General features: G+C 44.6%; 1 protein-coding gene across 2 annotated transcripts in view; it reads left to right on the forward strand.

Annotated features, from left to right (window-relative positions):
- Nucleotides 1-5125: 5125 nt before the first annotated feature.
- RXRG (retinoid X receptor gamma) overlaps nucleotides 5126-23344 on the forward strand; it is a 111345-nt gene continuing 93126 nt past the window's right edge. Inside the window, exon 1 of one of the 2 annotated variants that reach the window (XM_038413389.2) lies at nucleotides 5126-5556. In XM_038413389.2, the coding sequence (XP_038269317.1) occupies nucleotides 5487-5556 (70 nt within the window). In that variant the 5' untranslated portion in view covers nucleotides 5126-5486. The remainder of the gene's footprint in view (nucleotides 5557-23344) is intronic. The other variant, XM_038413391.2, reaches the window with a different exon arrangement.

A 23344-nucleotide genomic window follows, 5' to 3' on the forward strand; every position in this document is an offset into this window, starting at 1 on the left:
TGCAGGAAAGAAGCAGCAATGGTTACTGGTAGTAGGCAGACAAGAGGGATCCAGTGGGCTGCAGCCTGAGGCCTGGCCAAGGAGAGGTTCTTTTTGTGGCCAGATTGCATGTTTAAGAAAGGCATGCCTTTGAGTGATCGGGGGAACGGACAGAGTTGCTGAGGCAAACTGTGGGAAGAGCCACAGAAACCCCGCCTGGGGCTGGGAGATGGATGAGTTGTAATTGCTTTTGTTGTGGGGGCGGCAGGTCACATAAAAAGGGCTTGCCCTGTGGTGAGATGCAGGCCCATACACAACTGGTGTAAATTTAGAGCAGGCCCAAGGCTTATCTCTCTCACTCCTACCTCAGCCTGATGAAGATCTGAATCCGCTCCCTAACCAGATTTGAGCCACTCCAAAATAGTCACGTGACCTTTTTTTTAAAAAAGGTTCACGTCTGATTTTTAACATGCAGCTCTAATTGTATGACACCTTATCCAGAAAATGATATGGAGATCTCTTGTGCAGTGATTGAGGCCCCATGGGGTATACCTGCCAGTGTAGGAATTGGAATACTTGAGAGACACAGATTGTAGCTCTATCTGGCTAAATAAACCATGGTGTTACCTTTTGGCTTCACTCTGGCATTCCTGCCTCTTACATAGCTCCACAAACAATACAGATGTGCACTATCCTCGCAAATCTGTACAAGAGCTTCCTTGCTGCTAGTGAGGTTTCCCTCCCAGCCCCCCAGAATCCAGTGCATCTGTTTGTTTTTATCTGTGGAACATGAGCCACAAGGTTTCATCAAAACAAAAGTAGTCTGGGGACATATGGCCCAAGAGCCTACTAAAATTAGTACTGATCTTTGATCCTATTTGTAAATTGTTCACAGGCATGGTAGCATCTGACACGTGAACTGGATGAAATCTGTTTTTAAAGTCCCAAGAGAAATCAATGTGTGTGTCTGTGTGTATTTTTGTTTGAAAAGTGTTTGTAACTGTCTGTCTTATTTATATTTAATTAAACTTAAAGACAGACAAAAAAATCACCTGTCAAAACCAATATTTCAGTGTTAATGTTCAGTCTTACAATAACAAACTAGTGTGTACTGTATGATACAGGGAAAGTATGTAGGGCATGATTCAGCCAGGCACATTTGTACAGCATCTAGCAAAATGTGGTACCGGTCTATGAATAAGGTTCCTAGGTGCAATCAGAAGCATGTTATAGTAAGTCCTGTTTGAAGTCAATAGGACTTAAGCAAGTCCTTAAACTAAGCACTTGCTTAACATTTTGCTAAATCTGGGCCTTGATGAATAAAATTCCCTTTTCTTATTCCCATTAGTGTTAATTAACTTAGCTTAATTCCCCCTTATTAGATATTTAAATCATGAGAAGCTGAGTAGTTCAAAACTCCACAGTAGAATCAAATCAGACCAGTTGTTTGGAAATGTCTGTATAAAACTGCATCAAAAGTGATGTCAGCAAAGAGCTGGGGGGAGGAGGGAAGAGGGTGTATAACCCTTTTTTTACTTCTTTGTTCTCTGTTTTTAGAAATCCAAATAAAGTGCCCAAGCAAAATCTCTTGTTTAAAATGCAAGCAAATCACAGAGTACAATGAAACTCCCTCTCCCTGCAGTAGAAATCCAGCTGTAATCAAACGATAACACCAGCACCCCATTCTGCCTCAAATGCCAGGAGAAAGGAAATGGGGCTACCAACATGCCCTGAAGTTCAATGATTTCAGGCTATTTCAGATCAAGAGGAGGGGTGAATTGCTAAACCAAGGGCCCCTCGCGGTGAATGCCCTGTGAGCAGTTGCTTCTGTCAGATGTGGTGTATTGAAAACAGTGATCAATCACTAAATTCTCACAGGGTTTCCTGGTCCTGCTTGCAGGCCGGGGGCTTGGTATGGAAGCGTGTGATGAGTCAGATCAAAGTGGGGTAAGTTGTGCCTCTCTGTTTTAGGGATCAGCATATTTTGTCTCTAGCATTCAGAGCAATGAACCATGAACAGAGAAAGTGATGTTACACTGCAGCCTTCCAGCAACAATATTTGATGGTTTTCATCTAACCTCTCTGTGTGCGTGTAGTGAACATAACAACATAAACAGGGGAATGTCACTCAGATGGCCTCCTCTGATTGCGTGTGCAGCTCTATGGCATGGGGAGAGAGGCAGCCTGTTAAATAGGATGATACCAGGACACTTAGAATTTTTTATAGAGCAAAACCAACATTTTAAATTCTACGTGGGAAACTAACTGGCAATCGGAGTGGATTAACAAACTCCCCCATGGTTTTGCATTGTAAAGTTTTATTGCCACCTGGTCTATAAAGGCTTATAGCCTCTCATTTGTTCGTAAAACAATAAAATGATTTCTGTTCTCTATAGGTTCTGACACTGTGCTTGTCACTGCAGTATCTGAGGGTTCCTTAGAAATTTAAGTATTGCTAAATCCTGTGTTTGCCAAACATATTCCAGGGACATCTGGAGTAAATTCTTCATTATTAGATTAAATAGATCATTGCTTCAAATCTACCATCACGTGTGATTATTTTGTCTCATCCTATCTCATTGCCTCTATCCTTTCACACATTGTGTTCCTGGGCTCCTCTCAGAAGGGCAACTGTAAGTCTGATTTGTAGAGAGAAATTAATTCTCTTTAGTAGTTTGTGTCCCATTTTCCCCAGCCATGTTTTTAGAATGGGATCAATAAGTTATACTAAGGAAGCATACATTATAATTATACAGTTATGGAAATAATTCCTGTTGTGACACTGTAAATCTTTACACTCTAGAGAAAAACCTTTACAATGGTCCCCTCGTCCTATATATGAGAAAAGGAGAGGGGGCTGCCAACATGTGATGGGGGGTATCAGCCCTGTACTGGGCCTGAAGGGGTTAAGGAGAGCCCCTGGGTACAATCACCCTTGCCTGCTATAACTGCAGTAGGTATCAAGTCTGAAGGGAGGAGATAAGAGGACAGGCCCAGCTTGGTGAGAGGGAGGAGACCTCTTGAGCTAGCTTTAACTAGAGACTGCCTTGAAGGAAAGACCAGCTGAGGCTAGAGCTTAACTGGAGACATCTAATGTGAAAGCTGCCTTGGCCAGGTAGGCCTGGAGCAGAACCTTTTTGTTACTCGTAACTAGTTTGGCTTCCGTTTTGTTTCGGGCCTGACCGAAGAGTCAGCTGGGGAAGAGTATGAGAGGCATGGCCACAGGGCACACTGGGAAACAGCCCAAGGGAGAGAGGGGTCAGTAGCCTGAACTGACAGCACAACTGCCCCTCTCACGTGGTTGGAGCTGATCTAAAGTGAAGAGAGATGAAAGTCAAATAACCTATAAGTGCTATTCTCAGGGTATCCTCCTGCTTTCTGGGGCAGGTGGACCAGAAACAGAGAGCTGGCAAACAATGCAACTGTTCTGGGAGGTCCTGAAAGGTGCTGTGAAGAGTCATTTGCATTGTATGCAGGTTGCCACTACATGTGCTGCAATCACACCCCCCAGTTGCAAGGTCGACATATCCAAAGACGGGCTAGGCCTTCGCTGACAAAATAAGGCAATAGCTCGTGTTAGCTGCAAATTCCAGGGAAGGCAAGGCTCTGTAGTGCTTTACCTTGATGTAGTTAGTCAAGGTCAACTCTGGGTGGAGGTACAGTGTTGACCTTTGGTAGCGATAGCAAGATAAAAAGTACCTGTGCTTTGTCTGTCCTAGGAATTAACAGCAAGAGAGCTAATGTGCATTAGTTAGCTTTCTGTAGAGAGCCAGAGAGAGAGAGAGGAAGCGGTCAAAAAAGAAGAAATGTGACTGGATAGTTTATGGACCGGTGCTAAAGGTTCAAAGGCCAGCTGTTATCTCGCAGGGAGAAGCTGAGATTGGAAGGGGGCTGCAGGCATGGTTAGAAACAGACCCTGCTTTCAAATAGCAAACTGGCCCCCTTTATGACACAGGTTTTAAAATAACTCATCCCCCACCCTGCCACGGCTGAGAAGATCACAGCCCTGGTTGGTTTGTCTGGCCGTGCTGTTGGCACTGTGTTGCAACACAAAAGAGAGAGGAGCCAAAAAAGCAAACATGCCCATGCGCAAAAAAAAAAAAAACCCTGCCAAAAACCCAGCCCAGGTCAAGGTCTGGGAGGTAAATTTGTAACTCAGGGAAGATTGTCAGGAAGCAGGTTATAATGTGAAGCAAGCTTCCCGCTCCCTCCTCCCCCGAGGGTCTCCTTTGTCAGGGTGACCGGAGCGCCCTTCCCAGGCTAGTGAGCTGGAGGCCAGGGACACAGCTCAGAGATGCAGGTCCCCCAGTGCACGGCGACGGGCTCCTTTTCTCCTTTCCGTAAGTCCCCGCCTCACCCTTTCTTAAAATGTAAAGCTGAACGGTGCTGACCTGACACTGTTAAGCTGAGCAAGCAGGGCCATACACATTGCCTTGAATCCGACTCTGCCAGGAGAGGGGCTGATGAGACACAAGGGCTGCCTGGAGTCTTTACAAATAGCAACGCTCCATTGTTTTCTCTGGGGCTTTGCAACAGCATGGCTCGTCTCTGTCCTCCTGTAGCAGTTCTGGAAACCTTGCAAGTTGAGGTTTGTCCCAGTGTAACTCAGGTGCCAGCATGCAAGTTTTGGAAAGAAACAAGCTTTTGCAGCATTGGGTTTAAATCTCCCGTTGCTCTAGGTTTGATTTATTTCTCCCTGATAAGCCTGGGTTCATAAAAGAAATGGGAGGAAGCCTGGGACACAATGTTCAGTACATGTTTTCCTCTTAGAGTGCATGAACAATAACATGCATCAAAAAGAAGCAGGAATGGGATGCATTTCTGTAACGTACGCATACAGCTTGGGGCTCACACTTTGCATTAAGGGTACATTTATAAAACAGTTTATAAAGGGTTAATAATTCATAGATGTTATGGGCGTGAACAGGTGGTTGTAAGTGTAAACACATGCTTGCATTGCAACATTTAGAGGTGGAAACAAGTGAAGAATCAGGGGGAGGAGACATAGTTTCTTGGTTTTGTTTTGGGGCACTCTGATTTCCCGGGGCTGGCTGGGGTTCTTCTTCTGGATGGGCCAGAATCCTCTACAAATGAGGCATGCCAGTCACTAGGCATGCTCCTGAGCTGCCTGGAGCTACTTAAGTGATTTCCATTGTGGGCATGTAGCCTGGCAGGATGCACTCAGAATTGCTCTCTGATAGAACCAATGGGAACTCAAGGGGAAGGGGAGGAGTTTATAAATAGGAAGAGTGGGAGCCAGATTAGAGTAGAAGATTTATGGTGGGAGCCGTACAAGGACCAGATACCTGTACCATAGGGATTGTATTCCAGCAACTTTACCCATTTTGTGGAATTTAGATAGCAGGCTGCTTGCTCCCTCATCCCCCTGCAGAAGAAGAGGATTAAAATGGCTGTAGGCTGTGCAGATTGCAGACTGGTGTGGCAAAGACTCAGGGGGAGTTTGAAGGAGACTGGGGGACTAGCACTTGTTTCCCATCTTTAAGGAGATGGCATGCCCTAGAGAGAGTTTAGGGTTTCCACAGAAACTGAGAAGAGAAGAGCCCCAGGGAAGTGTATGTATGTGCATGTGCTTAATTATACTTAGCATTTGAACTCATGATAGTAACAAATACTAAAACTTGGGGGGAGGGAAGCCCCCTTGAAGGAGTGTAGTCAATAAGCAAGAGTTGTTATTGATATTCATAATTGTTTCAAGGGTTATAAGCAAACTGTTATGTATGCATAACTTTATATAGATGGAGTAAATGTTTATCTTCAGTGATTTTTGAGCCACTCTCCAGTTACATATTTAATGCTATATTATACATCAGCATGGAAAAATGAATGATATTTTTAAATCAAATTTTTAATTTAAATCTGACTTTATTTAAATCCAGTTTTTAAATTTAAATTTTGTTTAAAAATAAACAATAAAACAAACCTACTTAATAGAACAATAAAATAAAAATAAACCTACTTAAAATTAAATTTGAAAGTAGGACAGTCTATGTTAAGGTCTAAATTTACAATAATCTATTAATTTCATTTAAGTGAAATAAAAGTAATGCTAAGCAGTACTTATTTCCTGCTGAAGTTTTAAAGCAAGTCACAGCACTGAACTGATGGAAGTCTAGCTAAGCACCTGGAACCAGAGTTTGTTGAAGAAGGATTTTGATAAATTGGAGAGGGTTCAGAGAAGGACCATGAGAATGATTAAAGGATTAAAAAACCTGCCTGATCGTGATAGACTCAAGTGATAGAGAAGATTAAGGGGTGACTTGATTACAATCAGACTAGATGATCACAAATGATCCCTTCTGGTGTTGGAATCTATGAAAAAGTACTAAACCAGCTTTTGACAGCAGTAATCTTTTCTGCGGGTGCAGAGAGATTATTTTGTTCATTTCAGTTTATTCAATTAGTTCAGTTCAATTCAATGAATAGTTTATTCAAAGTTAAGACACTGATTGAAAGTTGAAAAAGCAGGAACGCTTGTTTTTTTTTTTTTTCTTCCAATCTATGAATAAAAACCAGTGATGAGATCTACTAGTTCTAAAATCTCAAAGGGCATGGCAACCAGAGACAATTAGTTCAATTCACTAACTACAGATAATACTTACTTTGCTTACTAAATCAGTTTTAAATGCAAAACATATTTTGATCACCTCTTTTTTCCTGATGTATCCAGCACATTTAAGGTATTTTTTTATTTAACTAACTCTTAAAAATGCTGTTTTTGACATTTTTAAATGAATTCTAATTTCCATCCAAATAAAGCTTGATGCAAATCCCAAGTAAAAAATTAATAATCATCTAGTAAATAAGAAATGCATCATTCACCATTTTCTAACATAAAATATAAAAATTATGAATCTGAATAAATGTATGTTAAGTTGTATCATTGCTTAAATAAATGTGTATAGATATACTATAGTGTCCTGGTTAGCAAAAAGTACCAAATATAGTATAAAGGCTTTATTTAGTTGCAAATCCAATGTTTTTTAATGATTATCAACCAGTGAGTATCGACATTTCTTTAGGAAAGTAATATTAAGTACAAATTAAAACAAGATTAAAATTGATTATTTAAATCATTTTCCTACTTGCTAATTTAAATCATGATTAAAAGCAGTGATTAAAATAGCTTTGATTTAAATCAATCCATCTTGTAATATGTATCAAACTCCTGGTCTGTACCCCAGCAGAGAGGTAAGATGAGCTACAGGAAAATAGAAAGAAATATTATGCCAAGCATTAGCCTGGTGCTTTTTTCAAGTCTGGTTCCCCAAGTACATCAGTAGGAGGGGGGTATAGATGCTTATAAAAGCAACCTGTTGAGCTGTTGGACTTGAACAATTAGTAACAATTGATCTAACTGCTTATTACATTGTCAATCATTTATTAGGTGAACAGAGTGGGTGAGGTAATGCCTTTTATTGGACCAACCTTATGTTGGTGAGAGAGACAATCATTTATTGACCCTTTACTAACTATTTATAAATGCACCCTAAATATATGACCCATCTTGGGTCAGTAAAGGGTTCCAAATCACAGAGCACACATGGATTGAAGCAGCAATTAAACTCACTGCTTCCTTGATAAATTGAGTTCTGTAAACTGATGTTAATGTCAGATTAACAATGATATCAGTGAGCGCATTGAAAGAGTCATTGGTTAACAAGAAGTATGTTATGTAAACTGATTAATAGTTGTGTGACACAAGATAGTCAACAGAATTTCCTGGTGGATAATATGGAAGGGGTACATATTGTTTTCAAATCAGCGTAAATCATTACTTTATACAGTGCAAACTATTGCAGTGAGTAAACTTCTTCTGTCATGCAGTGTTGTGGCTGGTCTTTCAAAGATGCTAAGACTGATGGGAGCTGGTCATACAGCAGAGAACCGGGCCCTTTGTCTTGTACCTTGTGTTCTATTTCCCACCTGCACAAATGGACTGCAAACCGGAGGTCACCCTCTAACAAGTTAGATTCCTTCTGTGATTTGGCCCCTTTATGTTGTTCTGGTGCCACAAACGGGCCCCAAAGTTACCAGATCTCATCATGGTGGGGATTCCCTTGGCATGGAGAGTCAGTAGCTGGTGTAGAGTTAGCATAGCTGGCTCCAACACCACCCCTAGCATAGTGGGATATCATAGAGGTGGTGAGAGGGTGTGGCTAAAGCCTTACTGTGCTCCAGCTAGTCTCAGCTGGCCCTTTGGGTCCATAATCACCCTACCTGGTTTAGCACAGCTCTGATGCTGCTCTGAACTAGGCTGATGTTAAGCCCTGTGTAGAACTAGACTCAGAATCAAGTAGCTGCTAGCTGCTCCTTTGGATATGCTCTCTACCTTAATTGCACCCTGTGAATACTGATTATAACTACTTGTCTGGCCATGGGATCATAGCAGCATTTTGCAGCCACTTGGCATGGCTGTAAATGGCGATACCAGGCACAGGGCAGTGGGGATTCAGGACCAGAGAGTTGAACCAGATGCAGAATACTGTATGAAGGGTAGAACTATTTGTAGGCTATGATTTTTTGACTAAAATTCAGCTGGTTTCTTGTTTGAGAACAGACTGATATTTATGAATTTGTGTGCGATTGGTGATTATTGAGTGATTGCTCTGAGCAAACAAATTTCAGCCCATGGATTGCTTACAAGCTGAGCCTGGTGGGTGTATATCCTCTTTGTTGTTACTGCTGTGTGATTAGTCACCTTAAAGATACAAGTCCAAAATCCAGGGACTCTGCCCCCACCCCATGAAATAGGCTGTGTGCTGGGTAACTCTGGAAGGTAGGAGGAGGGGGAAGGAAGTGTGTGTGTGTGTGTGTGTGTGTGTGTGTGGGGAGGGAATCCATCTGCCAGGCTGCAGAGTCGAGCAACATTCAGGATTTGTGATTATATCCGTTAGACAAGAGAGGTAATGTGGTCTAGCAGACTAGGCAGTGGAGTGGGAGTCAAGAAACTGGGGTTCAGTCCCTGGCTCTGCAATTGATTTGCTGTGCAAGCCTGGCTAAGTCACTTGTACTTGTTTCTGTGTCTATGTAGACTGTAAGCTCTTGGGCTTGTCCCTTAGCATGTGTGCAGAATACTTGGCAGGATGGGGCCCTGCTCTCAGGGCCTGCAGGTGCTACTCAATGCCAGTAATAACTGTCTAAAAGCCTTCGGTACACCAGGGTGCTAGATAAATTTGTGCACAAACCAGAAAGGTATGTCTGCATCGCTGAGTTGTTTGAGTTGCTGCAATCCTTTACTGTCGTTGGATAGCCGGAGATAGTGTTTCTGTTGCTCATTTACATTAACGCAGTGGGGTGGTTAACAGTGGAAAACAGACAGTTAAATTTGGGTTGTGGGGATAGGCACAGGAATCAGTAGTATTTTTGCAGGGGAGGGGGCTGGTGGTGTAAGGTTTGTAGGCCTGCCAGGAAAGTTGAGGCTAGCTTTGCCCACGAGACCTGTGAAGATGGGAGAACCCCCCTATTTATGGATGCTTGAGTCAACCTTAGCAGCAGCAAGCTGGTCATTCACTGTGCATGTGTGGAACAGACAGGCATCATGCTGCCAGGAGTAAGATATGTGGCATTCTGAGTGTCAAGGACCAATGTGTTGCCCTTTTTGGCTTGAGTGGTTTGCTACAATTCAGGGTCTTGCAGGGTTGTTTCCATTAGGCTAAGAAATCAGTGATGCGTGTCAGGTATTTTCTTGCAGGTTATTCACAATCTTCTTTCCCAGAACATAGTTGGAACAAACAATGCCATGCAGTTTCTTTGCCGAGATCCCACTCCGGCGATCTCTGTGCCCAGGAAGCCCTCTGCCTTTGCCTTTGTTTTTTTTCTCAGGCTCACGCTTGCAACACCATCTCTTGTGTCCATCAAAGGCCTGGTCTACTCTACAGAGCTAGGGCGATGCAAGGCAGCTTGCGTCGCCCTAACTATGGAAGTGCTGACACTTAAACATGGCTCCCGCTGACGTAACTGCCCCTACGCTGACTTAATAATTCCACCTTTACGAGAGACAGAGTCAATGTTAATGTAGTTGGGTTGCCACAGTGTCAGTGTGGCTTATGTCAACAGTTACTGGCTTTCAGGAGCCATCCCACAATGCCCCAGACTGACAATACAATAGATACGGGTGCTCCCGGTGGGGACATGCACTAGCAACACCAGGAGCAAAGTGTAAACACGCACAAGCAGTGTAGTTATGATGGCGGATATATGCCAATGTTAGATCGACTTAATTTTGTGGTGTAGACATGACCCAAGTACTTGCATGGGCCCTGTCACCAGAGTGTCTGAGCACCTCACAATCTTTCATATTCTTGTCCTCACAACATCCTGGTGAGATGGGGCCCTGCTGGTAATCTCATTGTACAGATGGAGAACTGAGTCATGGGGAGGGTAATGATACAGGAAATGATCACAGGGGAGACTTCCTGCTCCAACACACGCCGCCTGTAAGTGATGATCTAGCCTGCTTTTGCAACTGGGGCAACCCATCAGTCTGCACAGCTTAGCTCTGACCTGCCACGTGGCCTATTGCTTGCTTTGTGGTGGTCCCCACTGCCCCGGCTGTTTGTACTTGCTCTTTTGTTGTGCCTGGAGGTGGGTGCTTGTCACCCATTGGCTTAACGAGGTCTGTGATTTGTTTTTGGATAAGACTTACTAGCCATTAGCATGTTTCAGCATAGGAACTGATTGACCAATCTCTCTCATGATCCTGGCCTCAGACACTAGTCTAAGCGTGAAGAAAGCAAGACATGAAAGCCACGTCCAGTGTTCCATGCCATGCTTCAGTCTAGTCATTTGAGTGTCCAGTGTTCCTGGCATAGGTTGAATGCTTCATGTCTGTTTCAGCTAGTTTTTTGTGTTCTGTGTTCATTCAGGAGACTTATAAACTTTCCTGTCACAATCTGAGGCAGGACGTAGTGGGAGGAATATAGGCTGAGGCCTAGTCTATGCTACAAAGTTAATTTGTTGTAAGCTGCTTTCCGTCGACCTAGTTGTGCATATATGTGTGATTAAGTGGCCCATTATGCTGACATAGTAACGCCACCTCCCTGAGCAGTGTTGAGCCAAGGTTGATGTACAGTAGACACAGCGCAAGTGTAGACAGTGCATTACCTGTGTCGACCCTAACTGTCCTCCAGCAGCTGTCCCATGATCCCAACGATGACCACTCTGGTCACCATTGTGAACTTCACTGCCCACTGGAGTCCAGCAGCTACTCTCCCTTTAAAGCCCTGTGAATTTCTCAATTTCCTTTTCCTGATTGCCGGGCTTGGTGAGCACACCTAGCAACTCTTCATTGTTGTGTGCAGCTGCCCACCCGACCATGCCTACTGCATGCTCCAGCCGCACTCCTGCTTGGAGTAGATGATATTGGATCTCCTGGATCTGTAGGGAGAAGAGGCTGTGCACGCACAGCTCTGGACTAGCTACAGAAATGTGGAACTCCATAAGCAGGTTACTCAGGGGATGCAGGAAAAGGGCTATGACAGGGATCAGCAGGAGAGCCCTGTGAAAGCCAAGGAGCTGCATTAAGTGTACCAGAAGGTCAGGAGGGCCAACAATCGATCCAGTGCCAAGCCACGGACTTGCTGCTTTTACAATGAGCTGCATGCCATTCTCAGCAGAGACCCCACCACCACTCCACACAACACCTTCGGTACCTCCAAGGAGCCTGAATCATAGGACTTTGCCATGAACTATGAAGTGGATGAGGAAAAGGAGGAGGAGAATGGCAACTGGGGAATCGAGCTGTGCAGCAAGCCAGGACCTGTTTTTGACTCCACCAGTCAAGCACAGTTGAGCCCAATGCAGGGGAAAGAACCACGGGTAAGTGTATACATACATTTTCCATTACTGGCATGCTCCCCTGGCCCCTGAAAATAGCAGGACACATCTTTTGACTCTTCATTAATTTACTTGTGCTAGAAGAGGGAGTGGCATGACCAAGACAGGTAGAGTTGCTAACTGCTTTTCAGTCACCTCTAGAGTTAGGTGCGGGGAGGCGGGATGCAGGGGACCATGTGGAGCAGTTTGTTTATGGACACAGGGATGTCCCTTGAATTCTCCTGAGAGATCTTAATGAAACTTCCATGGATGTCCTCTGCAATCTTCTCCCAAAGGTTTCTAGGGATGGCAGCTTAATTTCTTCCTCCGTGGTAGGACACTTTTCCATGTCAGTCAGCGAAAACTTCAGCAGGCACTATTGCAGTATAGAAGGTAGCAGCATATGGGTCCAGGCAGCTTCAGGACACAAGCAGCAGCTATGCTCTCTGCACCTTTGCTACCCTCAGGAGTGAGATATCAGCTAAAATCACCACCGCCAATGCCAATATTTGGTGCCATTGCCTTATGGTGGTAGTTATAGGCCTCTGAGCAATTCCCTCCTCGTTTCTCTAACACCTGGTGGGCCGTATTCACTGTGGCTGGTGCTGTGACTGGTGCTGTGCACAAGTAATCCCAAGCAGAATTGTGTATGAGCAGATAGCGCTTAAAACTTTAGGGAAGCAAGGGGCGTGAGTTCTGCCTCTTAACTTTTGCTTTCCTTCGTGACTATAGTGATGATGGTACCTGTCTGTGTTTTATCTGCAGCTGCTGTCATTGTGGCCTTGAGCCTCCTCCTCCAAACCTGTGGAACGCCTGAGCCAGATAAGGGGGAGAAAGAAGGGGACTTGGGATGACTTATTCAGTGAGATCCTGCAAGCCAGGGCTGCACCGGATCATGAGCACAAGCCCTGGGGGGTGAACACTGGAGACAGCTTGGAGAACGAAAGAATGGAGAGGAGAAGCACCAGGACATAATGGGGCTTCTCCAGCAGCAAACACAGATGCTGCAGACTCTGGTGGACTTGCAGGTTCAACAATCCTGGGTTCGCCTCCCTCTGTAGAACTCAACATTGGGACCTCCCTATTCCATCTTCATAGGGGTAGTTTGACTTCTATATTTTGGGGGGAGAGGGGTAGCTCCAGCCAGGCCAATGAGCATGGGGGGCAAATTCTGTGTTTTCCTTAGGCTTGCCATGCATGTGTAGCTGAAATGGACATGTATGTTCTCTTCCCTTCATAAGTTCTTCACTCTTAATTTATTAAGTTTTAATAAGTTTTAAATACATTTGTTTTAAAATTTCATGGTTGTGGGTTTTTTTACTGAATTCTGTTACAAAATACAGCTCTTATTTAAAACATAACTCATCTTTATTAGTTTGCAACACCTGTTACCGAATGCTTAGCAGGCCTGAAAGCAGCCAATTACTTGTTACTGATAGTGTAACACAACTCATAGGATAAGCCACAAACAGAATTAATAGAGGTATTGGCAATGTTGTATTCCTACATGTACAGCAATCACCACACAATTCCTAACAGGCCACAAAAGAGCAGGGACAGGTAGAGCATGGTGCAGCAAAACACATTACTATGGCTCACTGTTAAAATGCTCTTTCAAAGCCTCCTTGAGCCATATAGCTACTCAATGAGCTCAGCCAATACAAGCTATTAGAAGTTTAAACTCAGCAGACAGCCACTCCAACTCTGCCCTCCACCCTGGCAGAAAGGTTTTCCCCCTTTGCATCAGATAGTATCCAGGACAAAGCAGGCAGCTATACCCACTGGACCTCAGTGAGAAAAATATCCCAATTTTCTGAGTAAACAAGGCCAACATCCGTTCAATTGACCAAAAGCACATTCAACTGTCATTCTGCACCTGCTGAGCCAGTAGTTGAATCGTACCTTGGGGCTGTTGATGGCCTGTGTATGGGTTCATGAGCAAGGGGTAGGCTGGGTTGCCCAGGATCACTGCTGACACTTCAACATTCCCAATGGTAATCCACCAGTCAGGAAAGAAAGTCCCTACTTGTAGCTTTCTGAACAGTCCTGTGTTCCTGAAGATGCAAAGACCATGCATTGTCCCTGACCAACCAACACTGTTGTTGGTGAAGCCTTCCTGGTGATCCCCAGATGCTTGTATAACCATAGAAAAGTAGCCCTTTCTGTTGATGTACTTTATGGCAAGGTGGTCTGGTGCCATAATAGGGATGTGCGTGCTGTCTAGTGCTCCACCGCAGCTTGGGAACCCCATTGCTGCAAATCCATCCACTATGTCTTGCACATTGCCAAAAGTCACAGTTCTGCATAGCAGGAAGCGATTGATGGTGTTGCACATCTGCATGACAACAGCCCCTGCAGTGGTTTGCCTGACTCCAAATTGATTTCCAGCTGACTGGTAGCAATCTGGCATTGCAGGTTTCACAGTGCCACCGCCACTCGCTTCTCCACTGTCAGTGCAGCTCTCATTTTGGTATCCCTGCACTGAAGAGCTGGGGCAAGTTCGGTGCATAGATCCAGGAATTTTGTCTTGTGCATGGGGAAGTTCTGCAGCTGCTGCTCATCATCCCAATCCTGCATCACGATGCAACCTCACCAGTCAGTGCTCATTTCTCAGGCCCAGAAGTGGCACTCCACCATTTGTAGCTGCTCTGTGAATGCCACCACCCACAACAATCTGTCCTCCAAGAAATCATCATGTTCCCTGCTGATTGGGTGGTTCTTGTGGCTTTGTGAATACTACAGGATTGTGTGTCCTGTGCTTGCAATGCTCATGGCAATAGTGCAGAGATATGTGGACTCCATGCTTCTGCTTCACCTTACTTAAAAACTACTTGCTTACAAAATCAGACATAAAAATACAAAAGTGCCACAGCACGCTATAACTGACAAGTGACTTCTAAGAAGTGCATTGTGCCCTGAGATCCCACAGAAGCTGATGGGAGTTGAGGATACTCGTTAGCTTTCATGGGGATTCTGGCCCTGAGCAAAGATGCAATATGGGGAGGTAACAAATATTAGCAGTTGGGGGAGAGAGGACAAGGTGTGAGACCATGTGGTTGCTTGGATAAGCTGTGCCTGCGTGATAGAGGTTGGGAAGGTGTTTTCTGGGGTTTGGTTTGGCTTTCCATGACACTGTCGCTAAGGGAGGAGGAGTACTCAGGTTTGCAGGCCTTGTGAGAGAATGTTGCTTTAAAGAGACGCTTGAAGAAGGCACACAGCATGAAATGCTGTTTTGAAGCTGGGATTTCTCAAAGGAGCACTGAGGCCAGGCCTACGCTTAAAGTTTTGCTGGCATAGTAATGTTGGGGAGGGATGTGACGTTTGGTTAACAGCTATGGCAACAAAAGCCCTCATGTCAATGCAGTTACCCTGGGGAAAATGTCCTGCTGGTATAGCTTAGTTCGCACAGGAGACTTGATATAAGCTATATTGGCAAAAGGACTCTTTTCCCAATAACTATACCGGCTCTATGGCCACACTGGCAAACCATCTCTGCGTAGACAAAGCCTTGGGCACCCAAATCCCATTGGCAGCCAGTGGGAGTGGGCACCTCCCTTCCTTAAGGCTCTTTGGAAATCACAGCCCACCTAACCAAATGCATCTTATTGAGGTGCTTGTGTCTGTCAACCAGACCTTCAATATTAACCAAACACCTGAAACTACCATCACTGTGTCTTTCAATTCTCAACTCTCTCAACCCTCTGTTCTCTGAGTTCGTGTTAGTACAGTCCGCTGACGCAAGTGGTTATAAGCTGTTACATTATCTTCTTTGTGTGGTGGGTTTAAAAATTCCTATTCTAAGCTTATCTAAGGGGAAGGATGGTTTGCCCAGGATACATGAGTTCAGCTCCTGTGTGGCCTGGGGCAGTCTTGTCTACTTCGTCGTAGCACTGTAGTGAAGACACAACAGTGATGGAAGGGGTCCCCAAGCTCTTGTTGTTCTACCAATGCTTCTCAACCTATTTACCATTGTGGGCCGCATATGCAGCTCTCCATGTGTTATGTGAGCCGCGTCCATGCTATATATATACTATCTGTATGGCCCTGAGGATGTCATATGGGTTACAGCTGTGTGCTGATTGGGGTGCAAGCGGGCTGAGGTTTGAGAACCACTGTTTTAGATTCCCTTCCATAAGATACTGCTGTGTGATGCATCATGGAGTGTGGCAAACAGCAGAGAATTAACCTAAAGTCTAGAGTGAGCTGAGAGTGCCCAGGATCAAGTCTCAAAGATTTACAGGTTAATCTGTTCCACTCTGTCTTTGTCAATAAAGCATTCGTCCTTCCCGGCATGACTTTTACCAAATGACCTTTTACCATGGTTTCAGGTTCTGCCCGCTCTTTCCTTTGACAGCTGTGAAGATTCATGTTGAACTGAGCAGCGGTTATTCATTTAGGGGAGATGGCATAGTTCGCTAAAGCTGCATTTCCGGGCCCCAATTAAAGGGACAGAAGAAAACAATCTCTCCCCTTTCTTTGCATGTGACAGATGGCTGGATATTGCCAGACCTCCCTGTGATACCTACACGCAGCGGACAAACACTCACTTTTCTAAAGAGAGCTCCATGTCCATCGGCTAGAAGATGTGCAGATAGCTCAGAATGTGGCAGATTTGGGTAGGGCTCGTGGTGACAGTGCCTGGCACCCTTTGGATACTTTCCACTCTGAATCCCTCTCTCATGCTGCTTTGGGGACAGCCTGTTCCGTGCTCTGGGTGCCCTTGCCATGCACAGGCTGTCGTGTTCTCCTTACCTGGTTCGGAGGACCAAGATCAGTTTCCTTCAGCAGTGCGAGTCAGTCATTTCCCCAGGGATCTCAGCGCCAGTTCAGCTTCCGATGCATCTGTTCATCATTTACGCAAGAGAAGAGTGAAGTGAACAGAAAGGCCTGGTTCTCTGTTCCCTGACATTGGTGCAAAATGGGAACAAATCCATTTACAGCGATGGAGTTACTCCGGTGCTGAGCCAACTTCACAAAGGCCCACATCTCAGCTCTAGACCAGCAAGCCAGGGACATTGATCTGGTGAGTTCGCAAAGGCTTGTGCCTTGACATCGGGCCAGCGAGCTAGAAGCGTTGAACAGTGCCAGCATAGAGGATTGCCTTGTGACCTTTGATTGGCAAGGAAAAGGGGCTGAGCCAGTCACTTTGCAGGGGCTGCGCCTTCACACGAGCTCTGGGTGCTTGTGTTGCTGACCCACTGAGCTCACAAGACCCTTACATGGAAATCAGCCCAGCAAGCACAAGGTCTGGCATAAGTCGCCTTTCGTGTAAGTCCAGCAAGTTTGAGTGGCTGCAGGCCTGAGCAAGCAGCTGAGCCAAAGACCTGCAGGCTTGAACTTTGACATCAGTTGAGCAAGAGAGGGGTGCTGCACCATAGACCTTGGGGTGGGATGGGGGAAACTGGGCATTTTGCCTAAGCACAGCAAGCTAGGCGTGCTGTTCCAATGGAACTGGTCACCAGCCCTGCACGCTACAGGTGCTGAGCAGGGGTGAAGATAACGAACTGTATGTCTCTCCCTGCTCTGTTAAAAAGAGAGGTAGCGTTCCCCCTTCTGGACTTGGGACACTCCCCCTCCTCACTGGCTTCTGGAGCAGGGACTCCCTAGGTAGGGGGATCTGAGCAGGGAGCAGCAGGAGGACTGAGGACTCTCTGGCAACTGAAAACCTAGAGGAATTGTGAAACTGCAAGAGTCAAGGGAGTGAACTATGAGTAATCGAGAGAGGGTGGGATTGTCAGAGAACTTAAACTCCCTGGGTTTCGGCAAACAGCTATTTACCGTCAATGCCTAATGAATACCCGGGAGAAAGGATGGCTTTGTGAAAGACTCCTAGAAAGCATGCAAGCGCACGTCTGATGCTGGCAAAAAAGTCCTCCAGCAAAGCCAGGGGAGAGAACACTTGATGTTCCTGATATTTTGAAGATCAAAAAAAACAAGCAGACTTTTAAAAATAAACCTTTTGTGCCCCATTTATCTATCATAAAGAATAATAACCAGACTAAAGGCAGAAACCTAATTATTTAAAAAAAAAATTCCTTTTGTAGGTCATCTTTAACGTGTGTGAAATCCTGTATTTCCAGGATTTAAACTTAATTTAGAAATTGGGAGGAGCAGCCCAGGGGGCAAATGCAACTCAGGTGAGTGGCAACTAAGATTATCATTGGATAACTGTTTGCTGCCCCTGCATGATCTGCACTATAAAGAGTCTGGGCCAGACCCTCAGCAGGTTTAAACAGGAGCTGGTGCTGATTTACCCTGGACCAGATCCTCAGCCAGTGTATCTGTCTAAACACACACACAGCTGTGGTGCTTCATTTGCAGATGGCTACACCATTCCTTTCTGAGTGACGTGATCCGTCAAAATGCATGAGTTTAGTTTTTAAATAATATTAGATCAAATAATTGTTTCCCCTCTCCCTCCCAGAAAGGGTGAAGCCCTGCCATATCTCTGGATGATTGGCCTGCCCTCCTGGCTTAGCTTTGCCTCCTCGACTCTCAGCAAGCTTTGGTATGGAACAAGGAGAATGTTTGTTTGTTTTTTTTCCTCTCCTGCGTGCCGGTCGGTCAGTGCAGTGACCCACTTTCAGTCTTCCTCCTCCACAGTCCTGCTGCTTTTGGCAGTAGCACCTGTGGCCCTGAGCAGAGATCTACCTCCCAGCCACACGAGCTGTTTAAACAAGAGATGCTGACACAATTGTACTCTGATCTTTGGGACTGTGTCACTTTGAGCAGCTTGTGGTGTCAGATAGCTGGGGGAGGGAGGTGTATGTGTGAGTGAGTGTGTGGAGAACAGGGGCTAGGAGGGTAGGTCTGGCGGGGGGGGGGAGGGGTCTAAAATAGAAGGACATTCACAACTCACTTTGCTTCCTTGATTTTAAAGGGATGCTGCCCCACTCTGGCACTGTTGTGAAGGGCATAGGGCCAAATTCTGCTGTCGTTTGCATGGATGCGACCCCACTGACTTCAGTGGGAGCAGAATTTGACCCCTAGTATTTATTTAAAGGATTCTTCCCACACTGGTGTGGTCCCAGTATGCTGCAGTAATAAGATCTAGGGGCAGTAAAATCCCCTTAGCTGGCTAGGGGAGAATTTCCCCACGTGCAGACCTATGGCTGTCTGATACAGGACCCCTTCCGAGACCTGGGGTGGGAGGCATGCTGGGAGGAGGCATGGTAAGATGTTGGCTGGGTCTGGGTAGAGGTGTAGTGCCCCATGGAGCAGCTCAGAGCACCATCCTGAAGAGCATCAGCTGGGAATTCTTAAACCCCCTTTGTCCCTCGCCGGGTCTATGCCCAATGAAGCCAGCCAGCTCATTTCTCTGTTTCCTGTCCTGGCATTGCTGACAGCCAAGCCAGTCTGCCTGCAAACTCGTGAACTTCTTCCTTCTAGTGGATTCATTCACAACCTGGTTCTGCCCCACTCTTGTGCAAACTGAGCTATTCCTAAAACTCTTGGAATGAAGTATTAGGCTCTCCGTGATACAATGGGGAGGAAATGAGGACGAGATGGGCGGGCATAAAAGTGATGCCATAATGAGGAAGAGGGAAAACGGCTCTTGTTAATTAGAAGCACTAAGGTGGTAGATTATGGAGTGAAATTGGGATGCATGGGCTGCAGGTGGAGGAAAGCTCCCGGCAGTAAGATATACTCCCCTGCAACTTCATTGCCTTTTGTGCCTTTCATACTGACTGTCTCTGCAAATAATCAAGAGCCAAACAGGCGGCAACTTACAGCCAGCAGAGGTATCTCTGAGGGGTTTGTGCCAGTGGACGATTCCCTTCTGCCATGGAAATCCTCTGTTAGCCATTTATGGACGGAATCCAGCCCATTTGAATGGTGTAAAGACACTGGATTGGGCGAGCGAATCTGGCCTGATATGTGATGGTTTATGGAGGCATAGACCAGGACTCCATAGTTAGGATTATGTTCTAAAATGGGGCATAATTTCCTGGTTTTCCTCCTCTTCTTTTTTTTTTTAAAGTAGATGGTCACTTTTTTTTTTTTAAGATGTTGAATTTAGGCTCAGTGTTATTTACTATTTGCACTGCAGCTGAACATTTGTGTGCTGCACACTCATGATTGACGGGGAGGGAAGGGGCAGTGCACTTGATTGTGGGGGCTGAGCTTTCATAAAACCCTCTCAGTCAGCAGCTACACTTTTCCATCAGATTTTATCCTATGATAGAGGAGGGCTCATGCGCAGCTTTACTTCTGCCCCTCTCCCTCCCTGATCTGCCTCCCATCCCCTCATTGTAATCCCCCTCCAATTAAACCTTTAAAAACACTAGGAAATTAATACATAAAAACTTTATGAAGCAGTAGACAACATACCTGACACAACCCACGAAACCAAGGAAATGACAACTTAAGCTACCTAAGCATATGTACCCTCCATCCATAAGAACACACCTTAGTAGTATCACAATTACAGAACACCATGGACCATGTACCACAACCTTATCTCTTCCCACTAGGGATGCTAGTCACTTCCTTTAGCCATCTTTTTGCACACCTTCCTTTTATTGAATTACTTCCATGGAATAGTTGATTGCATTGGATGAAACACCCACAGCTCCTGGCACTGTGGAAAAATGATCCGATAAAAAGATGTGTGACAAAGGGGAGGGGGAATTGTAGTCTATGGTGTACAGTAGTTGTGGTAATACTGACGTGCATATTTGTGGGTGGAGGAGCAGTGGGCATGGGCTGTTTGGTGGGTTAATATTTGTGTGGGGTATGGTATGTGTGTAAAACTGCTAGCTGCCTCACACTGAAAAGTTTTGTGCGTTAATACATTAACTAGGGCTGTCAAGTGATTAAAAGATTAATTGCACTGTTAATAATAGAATACCACTTATATAAATATTTTTGGATGTTTTCCATATTTTCAAATATATTGATTTCATTTACAACACAGAATACAAAGTATACAGTGCTCACTTTATATTTTTTTATTAAAATATTTGCACTGTAAAAATAAAAGAAATAGTATTTTTTCAATTCACCTAATACAAGTATTGTAGTGCAATATCTTTATCACGAAAGTTGAACTTACAAATGTAGACTTATGTACAAAAAATAACTGCATTCAAAAATAAAACAATGTAAAACTTTAGAGCCTACAAGTCCACTCAGACTGCTTCTTGTTCAGCCAATCAAGTTTGTTTACAATTGCAGGAGATAATGCTGCCCACTTCTTGTTTACAATGTCACCTGAAAGTAAGAATAGGCGTTGTTGTGTGGCACTGTTGTAGCTAGTGTTGCAAGATATTTATGTGCCAGATGCACTGAAGATTCATATGTCCCTTCATGTTTCAACAATCATTCCAGAGGACATGCATCCATGCTGATGATGGGTTATGCTTGATAACGATCCAAAGCAGTGCGGACTGACACATGTTCATTTTCATCATCTGAGTCAGATGCCACCAGCAGAAGGTTGATTTTCTTTTTTGGTGGTTCAGGTTCTGTAGTTTCCATATCTGAGTGTTGCCCTCTTAAGATTTCTGGAAGCATGCTCCACACTTCATCCCTCTCAGATTTTGGAAGGTACCTGAGATTCTTAAACCTTGGGTCAAGTGCTGTAGCTAACTTTAGAAATCTCACATTGGTACCTTCTTTGCGTTTTGTCAAATCTGCAATGAAAGTGTTCTTAAAATGAACAACATTCTGGGTCATTATCTGAGACTGCTATAATATGAAATATGTGGCAGAATGTGGGTAAAACACAGAGCAGGAAACATACAATTCTCCCCCAAGGAGTTCAGTCACAAGTTTAGTTAACACATTATTTTTTTAAGGAGCGTCATCAGCATGGAAGCTTGTCCTCTGCAATGGTGGCCAAAGCATGAAGGGGCATATGAATGTTTAGCATATCTGACATGTAAATACTTTGCAATGCTGGATACAAAATTGCCATGTGAATGTCTGTTCTCACTTTCTGGTGACATTGTAAATAAGAAGCAGGCAGCATTATCTCCCATAAATGTAAACAAACTTGTTTCTCTTAGAGATTGGCTGAACAAGAAGTAGAACTGACTGGACTTGTAGGCTCTAAAGTTTTTATATTGTTTTGTTTTTAAGCAGTTATGTAACAAAAAAAATCTACATTTGTAAGATGTGCTTTCACGATAAAGAGATTGTACTGTGGTACTCATGAGGTGAATTGAAAAATACTATTTCTTTTGTTTATCATTTTTACAGTTGAAATATTTGTAATAAAAATATAAAGTGAGCATTGTACACTTTGTAGTCTGTTATAATTGAAATCAATATGTATGAAAATGTAGAAAAACATCCAAAATATTTAATAAATTGATTTGTTGTTCTATTGTTTAACAGTGTGATTAAAACTGTGACTAATCATGATTATTTTGAGTTAATCACATGAGTTAACTGAGATTAATCGACAGCCCTGATATTAATACATCTGTCATGAGGTTTGTAACAGAGGGACAGAGGAAATTAATAGGCATGTGCCACAAGGAAAAGGTTCCTTATAGAAAGTTTTAAAATATAGGAGCCAGATTCTCTTCTGTTTTGACACCAGGGCAATTCTAACTTTAGTGTAATTGCTCCTGTTTTATACGAGGGTATGTGAGCAGAGAATCTCGACTCAGATGTCTTTAATTTTTAACTCGCACTCCATTCCTCGGGCTGAACGAGTGGGCATTTCTAAAGCAGCCTCTGGTTTTTGGGTGCTGAGCCAGAGACACTCGGAAAGTGCTGAGCACCCACAACTTGAAGTGAAGGCAATAGGAGCTTTGAGAGCCCAGCACCTTTGGGAAATCAGGCACTAGACATCTCACTTGAGATCAGAGGCCACTCTGGAAATGTTTGGCCTACGTGTCTTGGGTGGTGGTGAGGAATCCAGAAGCAAAACGCAAGCTGTACTGGTCTTCAGCCACTCTGCAGAGTTGCACAGGTGATAAGGAGCTAGGGCAACATTTTGTAGGAGGGTCAAGGTAGCCTTGAAATGCTTCTCTAACAAGATGAGAGGAGGCTTTCTTTGGCGAGTGGCCGTAACTTGCACCTGCAGTGGCAGCAAAAGAGTTAAAGCCTCAGCACTCTGCCCGATTAATCTGGCTCGCCTGCGGTGACCAGTTAAACGGAGGGTAATTGTGTAAACCCATGTGTGCCAGTAATTACCAGGGAAATGAATGGATTTCTTCCCTTTGAATGGGCGAGGAAGAACATACCCACTCTAACTTGATGGCGTCCCCAGTGCCCAGCTACACACAGACCCACCTGAAAGGACTCGGTGAAGAGAAAACTGTTAACAGGTCTTCACTGGGGAGAGTGTGACGGAACTCAGTCTAAGGGGATGCCTAGCAGGGACTGCCTAGTGCTTGTTTAAATAACTCTTTTTGTCTCCTCCTGCTTTCTTACTACCATGGGCTCAGGCCCTGGCCTCCTGAGGGCAATTTGCACACATCTGGATTCTGGGCTGCTGTGTCCTCGGCTTTGCCATTGTCCATTCATTCTCCTCTTCCCTTTACCCTTGTAGCCCCAATTGCTGCAGAATGTCTCA

The sequence above is a fragment of the Dermochelys coriacea genome, chromosome 8 (genome assembly GCF_009764565.3).
Source record: "Dermochelys coriacea isolate rDerCor1 chromosome 8, rDerCor1.pri.v4, whole genome shotgun sequence".
Taxonomy (NCBI): Eukaryota; Metazoa; Chordata; order Testudines; family Dermochelyidae; genus Dermochelys; species Dermochelys coriacea.